The following is a 17,984-nucleotide window of genomic DNA, read 5'->3' as shown; positions in this document are numbered from 1 at the left end:
GCGTCAGCACCGTCTCTGGGTCACTCCTTAGTGACAAGGGGCCACGGTGAAGCACTTCTCTGCACCTGAACGAGCTCCCCCACCAAACAGCCAAGTCCCCGGGAACAAGAGCCCTGGGGGATGCGGCAGCGCCCGTCAGCCCGGGTCGCCCGCCTGCTGCTGCTGCTGCTGCAGGGGCACAGGTCACCTGCAGGAACCCCGCGCCGCCCTGTCTGGGCACCTGCAGGAGCGGACGGCTGAGGCTACGGCCCCACACAGCAGCCACTGAGTGGGAGGAGCGTCCGGAGCAAAGCTAACAACCGCCGCCCACTCACTCTCAGCTGGCTCCCAGCAGCACCACTGGCCCCATGTCCCCCGTGGACCCCGCGGAAGGAAGCAGCCAAAGAGGCGGGAGGGGCAGGGCAGCCCCCAAATCCCCAAGCCACCCGCTCCCAGTGCAGAAGCAGGCAGAGGCCCGGAAACGTCATGGCGTAAAGCAAAGGTCACTGTGAGCAAAACCTTGTGAGCAACGGAATGCTCACGACACATGGGGACGCCAGGGCGCCACTTGACCGAACGCCCCCTTCCTGCACGGCGTCCCCGAGGCAGTGTTTTGTGACGGGCAGGCTTTCTGCGCATCCCAGACATCGGGCGGTCCGGCTGGCTGGGTGGCTCTGCTGGCTGCACGCGGGGGCGGTGCAGGGATGCCCTGTGCGCCTCTCACCCGGGGACCCCCGACCCTGCTGTCTAGGTGTGGGGGGCACGCGAGGTGGCGCTGAGCACGGGGACCTCCAGGCTGGGCCACGCGCCCGGGCTGCCCCTTCCCGCGCCCGCGGGGCTTACCTTGTCCAAGGGAGCAGGAGGCGCGAACCTCTCCGCGCAGGCCAGAAATATGTCGGGGTGCGGTTTCCCGCCCCTCACCGCGGGGTCGTCGCCCAGGACGACGTGATGAAACAAGCCGAAGAACTCCTTGTGTCGGCTGGTCTTCATCTCGAAGGAAAGGGTCCCGGAGCTGGTGGCCACGGCCACGGGCACGTGGTGCTTCCGCAGATGGTGGATCAGCTTCTCAGCCCCTGGAGGGGGAGGGACAGCCTTCAGGGTGCACCCCGGGGCGCCCTGCAGGCTTGGGGACCCCAGCCCCCCTGCTCAGGAACCGCCTCATCTGACACACACCGACCTAGAGGAGGTTGTCAGCTTTCACACATCCCTCCTCCAAGCAAAACACAGAGCAGCGGTGCACTGGGCTCCTGCATCCCCAAGGAACGGGAGGCGGTGCTGCTGCAGGCACGTGCCGCGGTGCCCGCTGAGCCTCCCCGGCCGACGCGGGGACACGGGGCAGAGCAGCCCCGGGGAGGCGCCTCCTGCCCCGGCGAGCCGTCGTGCGGGCTCGGTTTTGCTTTATTTCTGAAGCAGCAGGTGTGCTCTTGGCGCATTCTGAGAAAACTCGACTGTGCGGGAAGCCATTCAATCATTCCTCTCAGACTGCTGGGGGGAGAGAGGGGGACACGGCCTCCATCAGAGGCCGAGGAGGGAGGGGTTCCCAGCTGAAGAGAGGAGCCCTCCCTACACAGCGAGGGGCTTATTCCTAGTAAGAGAACAAAACAGACCCTGCCTGACATGGCTGAACGACAGCCGCCACCACGCAAAACGCAAAGGGACGGTCTCCCTGACTCTTAGTAACTGTGAGGATCAGGAACAGGGGACTCGGGGGAATGTTGTTACTCACTGACCAGTAAGGGACGGCTGGTTGTCAGGAATGTCAAAAATGACAGGAATTTCTACCTTTACCCTGTGCTGATTAACCAGCACCAACCTCTATGTTTAACCTAAAATAATATTTTGAATCATCATATAATCATGACTATTCTGATAATTACATGAGGCAGTGAGTGTCCCTACTTTCTTAATTGCTGCAGAAAAGGTGGACACAGTTCTTTCAAATACCTAAAACCATTAAGGCAGCTGATACTGTGAGCACTTGACCCTTTAGAGAAATAGTCCTAAGATGTTCAAAGGAAGGTGTGGATCTTAATTCCATTCTAGGACAACTCTTCAATGAAATGAAATCTCTATAATCCAGCACTCCGCTGGATATAAAATTCACAATGTCCAAGATCCAGTCAAGAGCTACCATGCCCACAAAGTAGAGAAATACAACCCATAACCCAGGAGAAAAAAGGGATCATTAGAAATGGACACAGAAATAGCAGAGATGGTGGGATTAGCTGTTAATGACCTTGTAACAGCTTTATAAATATTTTAATTTGCCCAAGTTATAAAGTGTCAGAATGGAAAAAAATGCAACATTTTTTTGCCAAGCTGGACAGAAGCCTGACTAGGAAACTACAGATCTACGTCCTCTCGTGAACACATACACACACCCTCACAATTAAAAACAACTTTCAACCAGTGTAAAAGTATTCTACACGAGGGGTTTCCACAGGGTTTGAATGCCTGAGTTAAAAATATTAAAATGCCAGAACATCCCATTAGTTTGTAACAACCACCAATTAATATCATGGAGGATAAAATTTATTAGCTACATTTCAATAAAAAGAACCTTTACTTACCCAGTGGATGGCTTAAAAGAATCCTCAAAACAAAAATACAGTGAATAATGAAACTTTCTCTGGATAGAGTAATTAAAGCTGAGTATCAAAATGACCAGAATTTAAAACAAGTTTTTTCAAACTGTATTACACAAAAATAAGCCAAGACTTTAAAAAATAACGGAGCATATTTAAACAAATGGCTCACTCTAAAACATACCGGAAAAAGAACATTTTTTTGGAAAATTTATTTGGTGCTATTAATTTAAAAAAATTAAATAGTTTCTTTGGTATTAGCTTTTCCTTGTAACATTTCTAGTTCTGTGAATACTTTGTAAAATACCTAACATAACAGTGCTGTCATATAAGTAAACAGACAGCAAGAAGCCTGTACTAGAGAGCATACACAATGATTTTTATCGATAGAGCAATGGATCAAAAATGCTTTTGGATAACTGCTTTTAAATCTGTCCCAACATATGTGTTTCTTCAAAATGTCTGAGACCAGTACAGACATGAACTCAAGAGAAGGGCCTCACGTAAGCACGTGGGTGGGCACTTAACATGCATGAAGGAAGCCCAGATGAACGTTATCACTGTCACTCTCTCATTCGACAAAACTTCAGCTTTACAGTCTATTAATAAAACATTCAAATACCCTGAAACATAATTGCCTGATTCCTTCAATCACTTTTGTGGCCTTTAAATATTGCACACCGACTTTTTCTTATTCAGGCACCGTCTCTGAGAAGGAAAGGACTGTAAAAATGTAAATGCACTTCTGTCCTGCGGAGAAGCTGCTTAATTAAGTATATAAATGAAATCCGGCTAACAGCTTTTAGTCCTTGGTGTGCATATGCTGGTTTAAGGGAAGGGCAGGAAGACTGGTATCTATGGCTACCCAGAACTGGATCTCAGAAGACTACCTCCAGGTGGGGGGCGGAAATAAGGAATGTGAGGAATGAGCAATCCGGACTGGAAGGAAGTTTCCACTGCACCTCATCCTAGAGACCTCAGGTTGGTGGAGACACAGGCGCTGCCATAACGTGGATTTGAAGAAGGAACCATGTAGAGCAGGCTGAAAGCAGACAGGAGCTCTTTGCAGTATTTCTCTGGGATTCATTCCTTGCATGGAGACATCCGCCCACACCCTACGGCTAAGGCTTTATTAGCAGCGCTCCACCTAAACACGAAGGCCCGCGCTGAGGAGCTAGCCGTCCAAAGGAGACGAAGCCACTTACGGAAACGCGCACACCACGAAGAACCGTGCGGTGGGTGAAGAGCCTAGGGGTCTCTGAGTGAGACAGCAAGATGATGGCAGGTGTCACTGCGGACGGGCCATGGGGTCAGGGGATGACCACCACCAGGTGCCCACAAGCAGAAGAGACATCGAGGCTACCCTGGGCCCAGATACGCTGTGTGGGGACTCTGCCAGCCTAGACCTTCTCTGCGTGCATCGTGCTGACAGTGCTGGGCTGGGCTCCTCCTCCCCTGTCCCTCCCCACCCTCCCCTGTGCAAGGACTGGCAGGCCACCTCTCTCAGAAGGCGGCATTCCCAGTACCTGAAAGGCAGGGAGGCTAACAGTGCACTGGTACACATCAAAGGCATGCGACTGTGTGCTGGGTGGGCTGTTGACCAAGCCCAAACCCTTGGTGCCCCTGAACACGGCCTTCCTTGGCACAAGGGTCTTTGCGGATGTGGTTAAGGACGCTGGCAGTGAGAGCACGGCAGGTGTAGGCACACCTGAGACTGGTGTCCCAGTCCGTGCACGCTGTGGTAGCAGGCGGCCTACGAACGCAGAAGTGTACTTGTTACAGTTCTGAAGGCTCAGTCCCGATCAAGGCACTGGCAGACCCCATGTTTGTGGGGAGCCCTCTTTCTGACTCAGAGATGACCGACTTCTCGTTGTGTCCTCACGGGGCGGAAGGGGCGAGGGAGCTGTCTGCGTCTCTTGTATGAGGGCATGAATGCCACCAGGGGGTCCACGCTCATGACCGATCACATCCACAGCTCCCACCTCCAAAAACCAGCACACTGGGGGTTATATATGAATGTGGGGGAGACAAACATTTTCACCAGAGCACCCGGTGTCCTTATATGCCAAGAGGAGAGACAGAGGAGACATGTGACAATGGAAGCGGAGACAGGAAGGATGTGGCCACAAGCCCAGGCCGCCTGGAGCCCCAGAAGCTGACGGAGCAGGAAGGAGCCCCCCCTGGGGCCTCAGGACTGAGTGCAGCCCTGCTCACACCTTGATTTTGGACTTGTGGTCTCCAGACGGTGAGAGCATACATCTATGTGCGCTAAGCAACCAACTGTGCGGTCCTCTGTTACGGCAGCCCTGGGAAAGTCAACACAGGGCCCGAGCCAGCAGAGACGGCAGTGGAGACCAGGAACGGGGGCCTTGGTTCTGAAAAGAGCATCATTCGTGACTGTTAAAGAGAAAAATGTGCTGGCAACATTTCAGAACCTGTGAGTGACCACGGACAGAGCTCACCAAGGGGAAGAAGGCAGAGAAGGCGGGGAAAGGAGCAAACAGCCTGGGGGTTGCTGTGTGCATCAGTAGAAAGAGGCCCCGGGCATTGCGAGCTGCCATCAGACCCGGAGCCCTGGACCCCAGCAGGGCAGCATGGACAGGGCCTGAGGGCTGCTGGGCAGAGCTTCTCAGAGGGGTATCTGGATACCTCGCCTTCCTCAAAGGGGACCTTTGGCAATGCCTGGCTTTTCACTTCATTCCTGATTTCTAATCAGCACTTTGAACTGGAACTACCCCGGACGCTGTGCTCACAAGCCTGTGGGAGATGAAGGCGTATCGACTCCCACCATGAAGCCCTGCACCGTGGGAGGGGAACTCTTCACATGGGCTGTCATTGCCCTCAAGGAGCCTGTTCCCCAAGCCCCGTGCCTGGGAGCGAGGGCAGGATGCCCGGTCCTCTCCCTCACCGTCCCCACCCTCCCTCCGTCTGTGGACGCGCTCCTGTCTCGGAGAACTGCAGGATCTTGCTGGTTCCCTCAGGGGCCTCCGTGGGCAGCTGCTCCCCTCGCCTCTGATTCCCACTGCACCCTCCACACACCTGATCGTTCATATTTGAAGTCTCTCTGTTCAGCTTTTAAGCATAATAAATAGCCTGTTTTCTGCTCAGGGTGGGGTCGGCGTGGCATCTTGGATACACAAAGGGGGATGGAGTGCCCAAGGGTTCGGCTGTCTTGCATCCAAGATTTCAACCCTCACTTCTTGAGACCTCATCTTAAGATGCTTCTTCGAAATGCATGTCCAGCCCACCTGGATTTTTAAATGGAAAGTGCCAGAAGAGGGATATGACAGAAAGTTTGAATTGAAGGGTCCACAGAGAAAGTTTTGTGGGAGTGCAGCCACACCCATCCCTCTCCACATTTTCTGTGGCTTCTTTTTGCTAAGGATGCAGAGCTGAGCAGTTGTGACAAACAGCACACGGTTTATATAGCCGAAGGCACAGGAACAGTTTGCCAGTCTCTGCGGCACACCACCAGGTCTTGGGCAAGCACCAGAGGAAAGATGGAACATACAAAAGGCCGGGAAAAGTTGAGGCAAATTGTCGAGGGAAGGACGCCACCCAGGCTTCGGAATCTCACCGCTACCCCCACCCTCTCACCCCGGGGTGCTAATGATCAGTCATCACAGTTCACAGGAATCACTCCAGCAGCTGAAGTGAAGCTCAGACCACATTGGAAATTAACCTCCTAAGGAATCACCATTCTAGAAAAATGATTCACAAGCCCCAACGATTGTCTTCCAACATCCATTTAACTAAGTATTCTGTATTAATGTCCACATTATTAAAGCATGATTAGAGCAAGCTGTCAAAATAACGTTGAGAATTTAAGTATCTATAATAGTACATATTTTATATACTACATAATAAAAGGTCATCTACATATAGCATGCATGTTTATTAATGTGTAATGTTCAATTCCTGGGCTACATAGCTCAACTCTGTAATGGGGATGTTAGTGGGCCATATACTGGACAGTAATCATTGGCCTACCATTTCAATGCAACCTGAAAGGGGCAGAATTTTTTAATTTTCGAAAATTTTCTTCATCTCATGAAATGCAGTCCAAAGAAATCCCTAATAGACAATAATTACATACACAAAAAGTCAATCAGTCTGATATGCCAAGCTGTTTGAAATCTCTGCATAAGACAAGCAAAAATCAGTTATGGAAGTTCATACAAACCAGGTAATATCCGACTTGGAAGTTTCGAACTGTTCTCTGCAGTGGGCACTCAGAAATGCCCATTTCCGGTGCATTAGGTAAAGGGGACACTGGTCACATGTGACGCCCATACCCAGCCTCTCAGTTCACAAGGCCACTAGGTCTCAACACAGAAAAGCCCTTTGTTCTCACACGACAGCTGCTGGAGGTGGTGTGGGGGTTCCATGCGCAGCCCTGGGCCCGACCCCTCTTGGACAGCCAGCCTTCTCTTCTACCACACGTGACAAACCTTACCTTGGTCCTGAGTTCACCTGGAAAAGTCGGGACCTGCTTTGTTTTCAAAATTGAGTCTGTTGATTCGCGTTATACCACAACTTTGCCAGATTTTACTTAGATGTGCAGAATTTGCGGCACGGAACAGCCCCAGAGCATCCTGGGTGGCACAAGGACCTTAGTTAATCGAGCTGAGAGGCCTGCCCATTCCCCGTGCCCATCAGCGATGAGGGGCTCAGCTGACCTGTCGCTTCCAGAAGCGGACACGCTCGCCGATGTGGCTCCTCCACACTGTCTGTCGGACCGGGCCCTCCCCATTCGCCCACCCACCTCCTACCTGTCCACCTCAGTTCACCGCAAGCTCCGGCCCCCAACCACAAAGCTGCCCCTGCCCCCACAATAATTCCCTTAATTTTCCTTCATAGCCCTTCAGCAGCTCTTCCATGAATTTCTCTTTTTGACATGAACCCAATATGCACTGTGGATTTTCACTTGAATGGACATGCATGCCCTCTCAGTTTACACACCCCACTGAGAAAGGGACATTCCTCTACTGTCCCCCTCAGCTGCCACTCAGCACTAGATGCATTCAGGAATCAAGTGACACAAGAGGGGCGTTTCAGGCTAAGAAAATGAATGTCTTCTTGCTCAGTGAAAGAAAGCACGTTCATAAAGGGGGGAGGCTGTTGATAAATATGTTAACAGCCATTGGGGATGAAGGCTGTAAGAAAAATAAAGAACGAAGTGAGAGAAGAAAACCACCCACGCCGCGGAGCTGGAAACAGGCGTAACTACACGGGATAAGATAGTCTGGAAAGAAGGAAAAAATGGACTTGGGTAAAAATGGGACCAGGGCCCACAACACAGTGAGACATGAGCACTTCATGGCTGGGTTATGTCTTTCCAAGAAGCCGAGCAGAGATGGAGAAGAGTGGGGCTGACTCTGCAGTCCCCTTGAGGACTAGATCCTTGCTGGGGAGAAGTTCTCTCATGTGTTCTCCAGTCATGGCTGATCTTACAGCAGCCAGGAGGCGAGAGCTAGGACCAGGAGGATAGGAGGCCCAGAGGTGCAGGGTGCTGCCTGCACACCTGAGGGGCTGTGTGCCACGGGGCAGCCCCGGGTTGCCTGCAGTGCATGGACCACACGGCCTTGTCACACTCCTCTCACGGACTCAGATGCCCTGTCCTGGGCTTTCCCTTGGGGAATCCCACACCCTGTGAAACAGGTGCACAGGCAAAGAGCTAGGACCTCAGGTAAGCCTTGCAGAGGGTCCTGTACCATAAGACATGCTGACGTTGTTATTGGCCTTCTAAACCAAATCACTCTCATTAAATTATGCCAGCATACGTTATTTCTCTAATCTCGGGGAATCCACAAATGAAAGAAGTTGCTCAAAATGCGACGGCGGTAAGCGACATCTTTCATGGGTAATACTTCTGAAAGGTTTTCTTTTATCGCAAGTCAAGAATTTTCCTTACTTAAATCACATTTCAAGTTTTGATACCGCCCATACCTGTTAAAGCCCCAGAAGACTCACAGTGGATGAACCACTTATGTATTTTTTTCTCTGAAATATTTGTCACAATTTAAAAGATGCCTATATTCAGAAGATAATTATACCCTTGAGTAAGCCATAGTTTACATTTCTCTGTTAGGTCATGTAGACAATGCCTGCACAACTGCTGCTTGGATTTCCTGAGGACATTCATGGCCCATGCCTTCCTGGAAAAAGGCTTCCAAAACATTCAGCAATTAGACTGCCGATGTGAGGGTGATTTAGATGAGTTCCGTGGGCTGTTGCATGCCCCACGGGTCAGCCCTACCCTCCCTCTAGGTGGCTGGATGGGCCCAGGCAAGGACACGCACTCCCACCATAATCGGGGCCCGCTTCCCCAGGTGACGGGCCCAGGAAGGGAGAAGCCACCCATCACGTACAGGGGCCACTTCCCCAGGTGATGGGCCCAGGTAGGGACACGCCCCCATCACAATCAGGGCCCACTTCCTCTGGCAATCTGCCATCCATTCCTCCAATTTAACTTGCTAAATACCTGCATGGGCCACACCTTTCATCTTGAAAACATGAAAGAAGGAAGGATGCTGAATTAATAACATACCCTCTCTACCGGCAGCCTTCCTTTCTAATGAGCTCGAGGTGACTTCCACCACCTAAAATCACCTACCAGAACATTCCTTCAGAAAGAAAAAAGAAAGCCAAGGGTTACATTATCATCCGCAGTGTAATAAAGGGAACACAGCAGTAAGTGAACAAAGCAGACACCTAGATCTAGAAAGGGGACAGTGACAACATTTTCTGAATAGAGTCACCACACCCAGGATGCCAGGAGGTCACCTTTCCAGGGGAATTCAGGATTGGCTCAGATAAAAGAGGTGTCAGAGGAAGGAGTGCAGAATGAATGGAAAATAGGGAGCAAAGCAAGTCCTTTTGGGGTGGAAAATGACCTATTTTATTATTATTCTTGTGCCTGGCATATTATAGAACTGAAGCCCTATGAAAAAAGATGTTTTTGGATCAACAGGTTTACTCCAGTCAATCCTACAGTTTCCTTCTCAGTTTTCCTTCCATTTCAGGATTAAGTATAATCTCTAATCATTCTGTTACCCTAACCATCTCAGAAGGTCAAGGTGACTTCTGTCGCTGGTCAGACCCAGCTTCTCTGCCTCATTCAAGCTTCTCCTCTCCAGATTCCTGTCGCTGGTTGGACCAAGCTTCCCCGCCTCATTCAGGCTTCTCCTCTCCAGCACTACCTTGAGCTTTGTGCTCTGTGTCTGCCTGTGTTTAGCTCACCTCCCCATTGAGTGTGTGGTGTGGAAACGACCTCATGTTTTGAAAGACAGACTTTAGAATCGCTGGTAAGTGCTTGCACTCCTCTGTGAGGCTAGGAAAAGTTAAAATCAGTACACATAAAAAAATCTTATACACAAAAGCAATATTCATATAATTTTAAAAAAATAGCTCTTTTAGCACTCTCATCCAGAAGAGGTCAACAAGTGGCACCACTAGAAGAGGCACCCAGGTAGGTCCTGTAGGACTAAACTGTCTTTGAAAAACTGATTCCTGCCTCACTTGTTCGGTGGAAGTTTCTGGATTCAAGTATCATCTATGGTTATCTATGCTTAGCACCTGAGTCGACTGATACCTGGTCCCTGGGGGAGCCAAATGGGAAGGCTACATAGACTGGATCAAACAGGTTTCATAATAAAGACCTTAGCATTCCTGCCAAATCACCAGATGACCGAGATAAGACCTCATATTTTCTTGGAATTGCATTGGAACATATCTCAATTATATCTTAGAACAAAGGGAAAAAATTCTAGAAGGAAAACCACTTGAAAGGCCTTGCTGGATAAAGAAGAAAACAGGTACATACATATACAGTATGGGTGCTTTTGATGTTAAACAATGAAAGAGAATCCAGGTCAAATATTAACGGTATGGACCCATCCTTTGCTAGATGGGAAACAAGTGGAACAAGGGAAGATTCCCGAAGTGAAAGAGGACACATTAAGATCAATGCCACAAAATAAAAAGGATTAAGGACAATAATAGAAAAAGTGTATGCCAACAAACTGGGTAACCTAGGAGACATGGGCAAACTGCTAGAAACAAATGACCTACCAAGATCAAATCAAGAAATAGAAAGCTTGATCAGACCTAAAACTATTAATGAGATTGGATCAACAATCAGAAACCTCCCAATACAGAAAAACCCAATGCTGAATTCCACCAAACATTTAAAGAATTAACACCAATGTTCAATCTCTTTTAAAAAATTTTAGAAGAGGTTACACTCCCGAACTCATTCCGTGAGGTCAGCATTACCTTAATACCAAAGCCACAAAAAGATACTACAAGAAAATAAAACTAATCAATATCTCTGATGAATACTGATACAAAAACAGTCAACAAAACACTAGCAAACTGATTTCAGCAGCACATCAAGGATAACGCACCATGACTAAGTGGGATTTAGTCCTGGAATGCAAGGATAGTGCAACACGATAAACAATGTGATACAACGGATTAACAAAATGAACGGCAAAACCACACGATCGTCTTAATTTACGCAGGAAAAGCATTTGACAAAACTCAATATCCTCTCCTGATATAAACACTCAAACTAGGAATAGAGGAAAACTACCTCAGGATAGTAAGGCCCATCCATGAAAAGCCTACAGCTAACATCATACTCAGTACAAAATGGCTGAAAGTTTTCCCTTGGAGATCAGAAACAGGATAAAGACGCATTCCTTGTCAATTTCAGAAGTGCGGGACAGCAATTAAAGCAAGGAAAAAAGAATAGTGAGCATCCCCATTGGAAGGGAAGGTGGTGTTGCATCTGTCCACAAGTAACACGATCTCTTATGCAGAAAACCTAGCCATTACACACAGAATTATCAGAACTAATAAACAAATTCAGTAATACTGCAGATTACAAAAAGTCAACATGCAAAAATCAGTCACCCGTCTATATACTAACCATTAACAATCTGAAAGAAATGTAAAACAATGCCATTTGTAATAGCACCAAAAAAGGAATAAGCTTAACCAAGAAGCTGAAAGACTTATACAATGAAACTATAATCACTGTTGAAAGAAATTGAAGAGAAAAACACAAATAAATGGAAAAACACACTAAGTTCGTGGACTGCAAGATTTGGTAAATGTCTTTTTGTTAAATGTCTGTTTGTTAAATGTCTATATTACCTAGAGCAATATACAGAGTCAAAGCAATCCCTATCAAAATCTGAATGGCATTTTTTGCAGAAATATAGAAATCCATCCTAAGATTGTAGGGACTCTCTCAGGGAACCATGAATAGCCATAATAATATTGAAAAAGAACAAAGCTGGAGGTCTCACTTTTCCTGATTTCAAAATATATTACAAAGCTATAGTAATCAATGTCGTACTGGCATAAAGACACCCATACGGACAAATGGAACAGAAGAGAGGATGCAGTAATAAACCCTCACAGATATGGTGAAAAGATCTTCAACAGGGGCCCAAGAACATTCAATGGGGAAAGGACACTTTCGCCAACAAACTGTGTGTTGAGAAAACTGGATATCCACATGCAGGAGAATGAAGTCGGGCCTCTATGTTATGTCATATACAAAGATTAACCAGAAATGAATTAAAGACCTAAAACTATAAAGTTCTAGGAGGAAACAGGGAGAAAGCTTTATGAGATTGGATTTTATGATGGTATCTTCTGACACTCAAGAGCAAAAATAGCCAAATGGAACTGCGGCAAATGTTAGAAGTTCTGCACATCAAAGCACACAATCCACAGTGTGGGAAGGCAGCCTATGAAACAGGAAACCATGTATCTTTCAAGGGGTTTATATCCAGAATATATAAGGAACTCCTACAACTCTTCAACAGCAAAGTTAACCCTATTAAAATATGAGCAAAGGACTTGAATAGACATTTATCCAAAGACAGCATACAAATGGTCAACTGCATAGGGAAACGACGCTCCAGATCATTAATGATGAGCACAGTTCAAATAAAAACCACAGTGAGATATCACTTTACACACATTAGGAGGGCTACTATAAAAAAAAAAATACAGAAAATAACAAGTGGTGGAGAAAATGTGAAGAAATCGGAATGCTGTGGACTGTCAGTAGGAAAATAAAATGGTGCAGCCACTGTGGAAAAGTGTATAGGGATTCCTCAGAAAATTAAAATAGAATCACCATATAACCCAACTAATGCAACTGTGGATGCATAGTCAAAAGAATCGAAATCAGGAACCCGAGATGTCTGCATCCCCTACGTTTGTGGCCACATGACTCATGAATGCCGAGCAGCAGAAACCCAAGTGAGCCCTGACAGGTGAATGGATAAACTAATGCAGTCGTGCCCCACCATGGGGTACTAGTCAGTCTTACAAAGGGACAAAGTCCTGCCATGCAACAACCTGGATGCACCTTGTGGACCTGGTCACAAAAACACAAATGCCGTAGGATTCCACTTAGACAAGGTCCCTAGAGGAGTCAAATTTAAAGAGACTGAAAGTAGGTGGTGATCCCCAGGGGGTTGGGGATAAGGGGATGCGGAGTTAGTGTTTAATGGGGACAAAATTTCAGTTTCGCAATAAGGAAAGTTTTAGAGATGGATGGTGGGGATGGTTTCACAACATGAACAACACATTTAACACTACTGAAACTGTACACTAAAAAATGGGTAAGATGGTGAGTTTTAAGCTACGCAGTCCCGACACAATTTAAAAAATTAACATTTGTATGGATGCGCTCCATTTAAGGCTTGTCAGGATGGCTCTGTGTGCAAACAGAGCAGCAGACACGGAGTGCATATGGGGGTCATGTGTGTGTGTGTGTGTGTGTGTGGTCTGTGCGAACTAAGGGCAGCACACGTGGTTACTAAGTGACACAGGCACAGGTATGAGCACGGCCTTTACAGCAAATTCTCTAGTTCCAGGAAATATTCAATCTGCATCTTTGGGTCTATGTAGAGACATAAATAACACATGTCAGAAATGACTGTGATTCATATTAACGTTTTAAATCCAAAATTACTGCTGTAACTGCAAATTTTTCCTCCCCTCGCACCACGGATTCTAAAGACAGAGCATTCACCTTGCTTCCTGAAAGAATCTTAAAATAGGACTCCATTTTTAAGCATTTTTCTCCTGGCTCCATAATCTAGAACATTCTTGACCTTCTCAGTGTTAGCCAGGAACAGCCAGCAATTCAGTTCTGACCAATCTTCAGTCAACATGCCCCGAGGGAGAAAAGGCATCTTTCCTTTCAAAGGAAAACAAGTCATGAAAGGGGTAAAGGGCAGGCAGACAGGCTGAAACTGATCTATGCTTGTAACTTAAAAAAAAAAAAAAAATTAAGCTTCTCCGGGAAGATATAGCTGCTCGCTTATCATCACTGTGTTGAAGTCTGCCTAGTTAATATTAATCCTGCACCTGGTTTTGAAAAGGAGGCAAAGTAATGTATTAAACTCTGAAGCGCTCTGTCCCGAGTATCATTTTTACATAATATTGGCACAAACAAAACTGCAATGCTTTTGGACTTTGGGGACTCTGTGAAACGAATGCATTATTCTAAGAAGTCCTTAAAAAAAAAACAAGACTGAATCACAGCCCACAAGAGGGTCAGGCAATTCTGACAGAGGACCCTGGAGCCCCAAAGACGGAGTGTCTGAGAAGTCACAAGGCACACGGACCCGCTCAGCGTGCCTGGGGCTGGACGTGCCCAGGGATGTGCAGGAGCATGGGTGCCATGCCCGGACGCGGCCCGGACAGCGCGCGGGGACCGCACCTGGCATGAGCGCGGCTGTGGGGAACACGTCTCGCAGCATCCGCTCACTCTCCTCCAGCAGCTCCTCTTTGGCCATCGGGAGACGCAGGACGTCTATGACGATCTGTGCGGCCTCCAAAGCCTTTTTGCCCATGACAAGTGACTTGACTTCCCAGGTGTATTTCTTTTCATAGCGGTCACATATTTCCTGAAACACCACGGAATAGAGCCGTTCAGTATCTGCAGAGGCAAAGGTGAGAGAGAGATAGATCTTCAGCGTGCACGCTGCTGCGTTAATACAAGTCTGTATCGGATAAGCGTATACACACAGTGTAGGCCACCTTCAGGGAAGAGGCCTATGGGGACGGTGGAAATGAGCTAGGGTCCTCTGGACTGAACCATGCCCCGGACAGCCGGCTCTAAGTTGGCTGCAGTATCTTCAGAGCTGTGACCTCAAAGTTAACAACTGCGAGAGAAATGAAGTTTCTGTTATCATCAAATGGTCGTTTGCATAAACAGGTATGTATTTGAGTTCAAATATGCACTAGAAGCCATGAACTCCATCTGACACTACGAGGTGTCATTGCCCCGTAAGCCCAGGGTGCCTGAGTACAGCACCCAGGACCCACTGCTGTTGGGGACGTCCTCGCTGCCCCCTGCCAGCACCCCAGGCCCTGGTGCTGCTGGGACGCTCCTCGGGGACAGCGCACATGTCTGCACAGGCCTCCGCAGGGGACACAGTCCTTGCTTCCTCCTCACCCCACTCCACCCCTGGCCTCACAGCACTCCCAACAGGAAGCCACCCCGTCACACCAGCTGGTTGTTGCACAGCTCAGTTCTGACGGCGTCAGACCCCACAGGGGAAGGCAGGGCTTAGCCCTGCAGGAATGCCCCTCCCCTCCACTTCAACGCCAGCGTGAGTCCAGGCCGTCACAGGCAGCATAGCCACCTGACTCACCAGCTATGGCTGGAAGGCTCACATGACCCCCTCCTCGGGTTCAGTTAATTTGCTAGAATGGCTCACGGGACTCAGGAAAACGGTTCACTGTTTACCCACTTATCAAAAAAGGATGCAATAAAGGACACAAATGACCATCCACATGGAAGAGATGTGCTGGGCAAGGTGTGTGGGAAGGGGTGTGGGGCTCCCGTGCCCTTCTGGGGTGCACCACTCTCCTTGCACCTCCACATGCCCCCCCCCACCAGCCGCTCTTAGAACTGCAATACTGTTGGGGTTTTTATGGAGCCTTCCTCATGTAAACATAATCATCAACTATTTCCAGCCCTTGTCCGGAGAATGGGGGTAGGACTGAAAATTCCAATCCTGTCTTCCAATCATGGCCTGGTGTTCCTGCTGACCAGCCCCATCCAGGAGCAGACCGGAGGCCCCTTCATTAGGACCAAAGACCTCCCGTCACTTAGGAACTCCCACGGGGGTTAGGAGCTGGGTGCCAGGAACCAGGGGCAGAGGCCAATATGTGTATTTTCTCTCATTTCCCAAGGCTGCACCATTACGCTGAAAGGCCGGCCCGGGAGCCTGGGAGCTGAATTCCAGCTGGGCACGTCCTAGGGGCAAAGCCTCAGCCATCTCGGGCAACCTCGTGGCTTCCCTTGCACATAAACAGACACAAAGTGTACAAAGGTGCGAGTCACACGGAAAGAGCTGATACGCATACAGCAGATTCAGTGCAATCAGTAAACAGTGCTCTCCAGATTTGCATGTATGTTTTTATACATTCATAATTCATATATAAATAGTAATAATACTATTCCTAATGTAATACCAGTGTGAGGACTACACGTTCAGGAGCCATAGGTAACCTTCTCGGGACAGCATCTGATGCTCACCGGGGCCTCATTAAACGCCAGCTGTCATCGTCAGCCTTTCCGTCATGCTGTCCATGATGTGTCCATGGACCTCTGCAGAAAGACACCTTCACTGAAAATCCAAGCAACACCTATGTGACCTGCAAAAGGTGGCATTTACGGTGGAAAGCGGCATCTGCGAACTGAGGCAGGTCTACCACGGGTGAGCATTTCACGACCAGGTAAGCTGCACAGGGCTGGGGGCTTTCTGGGGACCTGGAGCCCAGGTGCCTTCAGGAAAGCAGGAAGCCTTTGTTGAGAGGTGGAATAGGGCCCTGGCTTCCCACTTGGCTGCAGAACAGACAGGCACTCGGCAATCCCAAGAGGCAAGGCCGTCTGGGTTCACAGGTGGCTTGCAAGGCAGAAAAGCAGATGCATTTGACAAAGTTCAGCTCCGAGGTGGTTAGGAGATCGACCGCCCTGTTCTAAGTGCCGTAGTAAGGTCCTCGTACGGGTCATGAAGCAACAGTAAAGGAACACATTGTACACCAAGTTCATAAAGTTTGGCACCGTAACAGTTCTTGGAAACTGCTGGGTTCTCAATGCCTTTGAAATGTCTTTCCTTCAGGGAGCTGGAAGAATACAATATCGGTGCCTAAATATGACTTCCTTCCATCTAAGATAATATTTGGGAGCTCCAGGGCCCAGGAAAGCCCATGTGCACAGAGGGAGCAGGGGGAGGGCTGTGCGTGGACATGCTGGACCCGAGGATTCAGCAGCCATTTGCATTTGTGTTCATATACATTTAGCGCGTACAGGCGCACATGCTTATCCTCAACTGCCTGGATCTATATGGAAGGTCTTCGAGGCACGGACCCATAGAGTTAAAGAGGCTTCAGTCTGAGACCCTGCTCCTCCCCAGAGGGACTCGGAGGGCTGCCTGGAGTACACAGCAGCGCCCCGAGTCTGCGGATGACAGGAGGCACACAGCTGTCCCTTCACCTCCACAACTGGCGTGTCACTGTGCCGTTTCTCACAGACATAAAGGGATATCTGAGCAGTTCCCCATCTCCACGACCTCCCTTCCAAATCCACGACCCACAGGAAAGGCCAGTGCTACCTCCTAAAGGCGGTTTTCGTGTTTCCTATGTGTCACACTGTGTGGATCTTCACGTCCTTCCACATACAATGGGAACTGACAGACACCTTTCAATAGGTTTGATTACCGTAGCGCCCCAGACGTCTTCCCCAAGAGTGTCTGGGTCACAGAACATGTGCATTATACATTATAAAAATAGTAATAAGAAAATCTACATATAACTGGTTCTGCAGGTTTTGGAAAAGGGCTTCTGAACCCACACCGATAACCGCTTGCTACTTAAGGTCCAGCTGGCCCACTGGGACCAAAGCGACTGAATGCTTTTTTCAACATTTCACGTATCTTATAAATAGTCTTACTTTTTATTATTTCCAGATATAAAAAAAAGGGGGGGGAGTGTCTAAAGCCAGTGCTTTGTGTTCCAGGTATTTGGTTCCTTAAAGATAGAAAATATTTTCTCCCATGGAAGAGGCCCTCTGGACCGAAAAGAAAACTGTCCCAAGCCGGCAGAGAGGAAGCTCTGGTGGACCGCATGCTTCTCTCACCCGGACATGTACCAGTGCTGCTGAATGGGGCAAAACTACGTTATTTTAAGTGGGGAATGGCTTTAACAATGAAAACCGGGTGTATAGTATATTTGGACAAAAGCGGTGCTGTCCTTTTCGAAGCTGTTCTGATAGTATGTGGTAGGTAAAACTTTTGGTTGAAAAGATTTATTTTTGAACTTATTTTGTTCACCTAAGATACCCTTCCAGTGGTTTCCTTTACCCACTAGTACATA

General features: G+C 48.4%; 1 protein-coding gene across 3 annotated transcripts in view; it reads right to left on the bottom strand.

Moving 5' to 3' along the window:
- Nucleotides 1–17,984, bottom strand: part of PUDP (pseudouridine-5'-phosphatase) — a 97,856-nt gene that overhangs the window by 60,850 nt on the left and 19,022 nt on the right. For 2 of the 3 annotated variants that reach the window (XM_036932601.2, XM_036932598.2), the window contains exons 2-3: nucleotides 14,320–14,538; nucleotides 823–1,052 (exon numbers count right to left, since the gene is read on the bottom strand). In XM_036932601.2, coding sequence (XP_036788496.1) covers nucleotides 823–1,052; nucleotides 14,320–14,538 — 449 coding nt within the window. The remainder of the gene's footprint in view (nucleotides 1–822; nucleotides 1,053–14,319; nucleotides 14,539–17,984) is intronic. The other variant, XM_036932599.2, reaches the window with a different exon arrangement.

The sequence above is a fragment of the Manis pentadactyla genome, chromosome Y (genome assembly GCF_030020395.1).
Source record: "Manis pentadactyla isolate mManPen7 chromosome Y, mManPen7.hap1, whole genome shotgun sequence".
In the NCBI taxonomy this organism is placed as follows: Eukaryota; Metazoa; Chordata; class Mammalia; order Pholidota; family Manidae; genus Manis; species Manis pentadactyla.
Note: the sequence above shows the minus strand (reverse complement) of the source record. Positions and strands in the feature narration are given on the sequence as shown.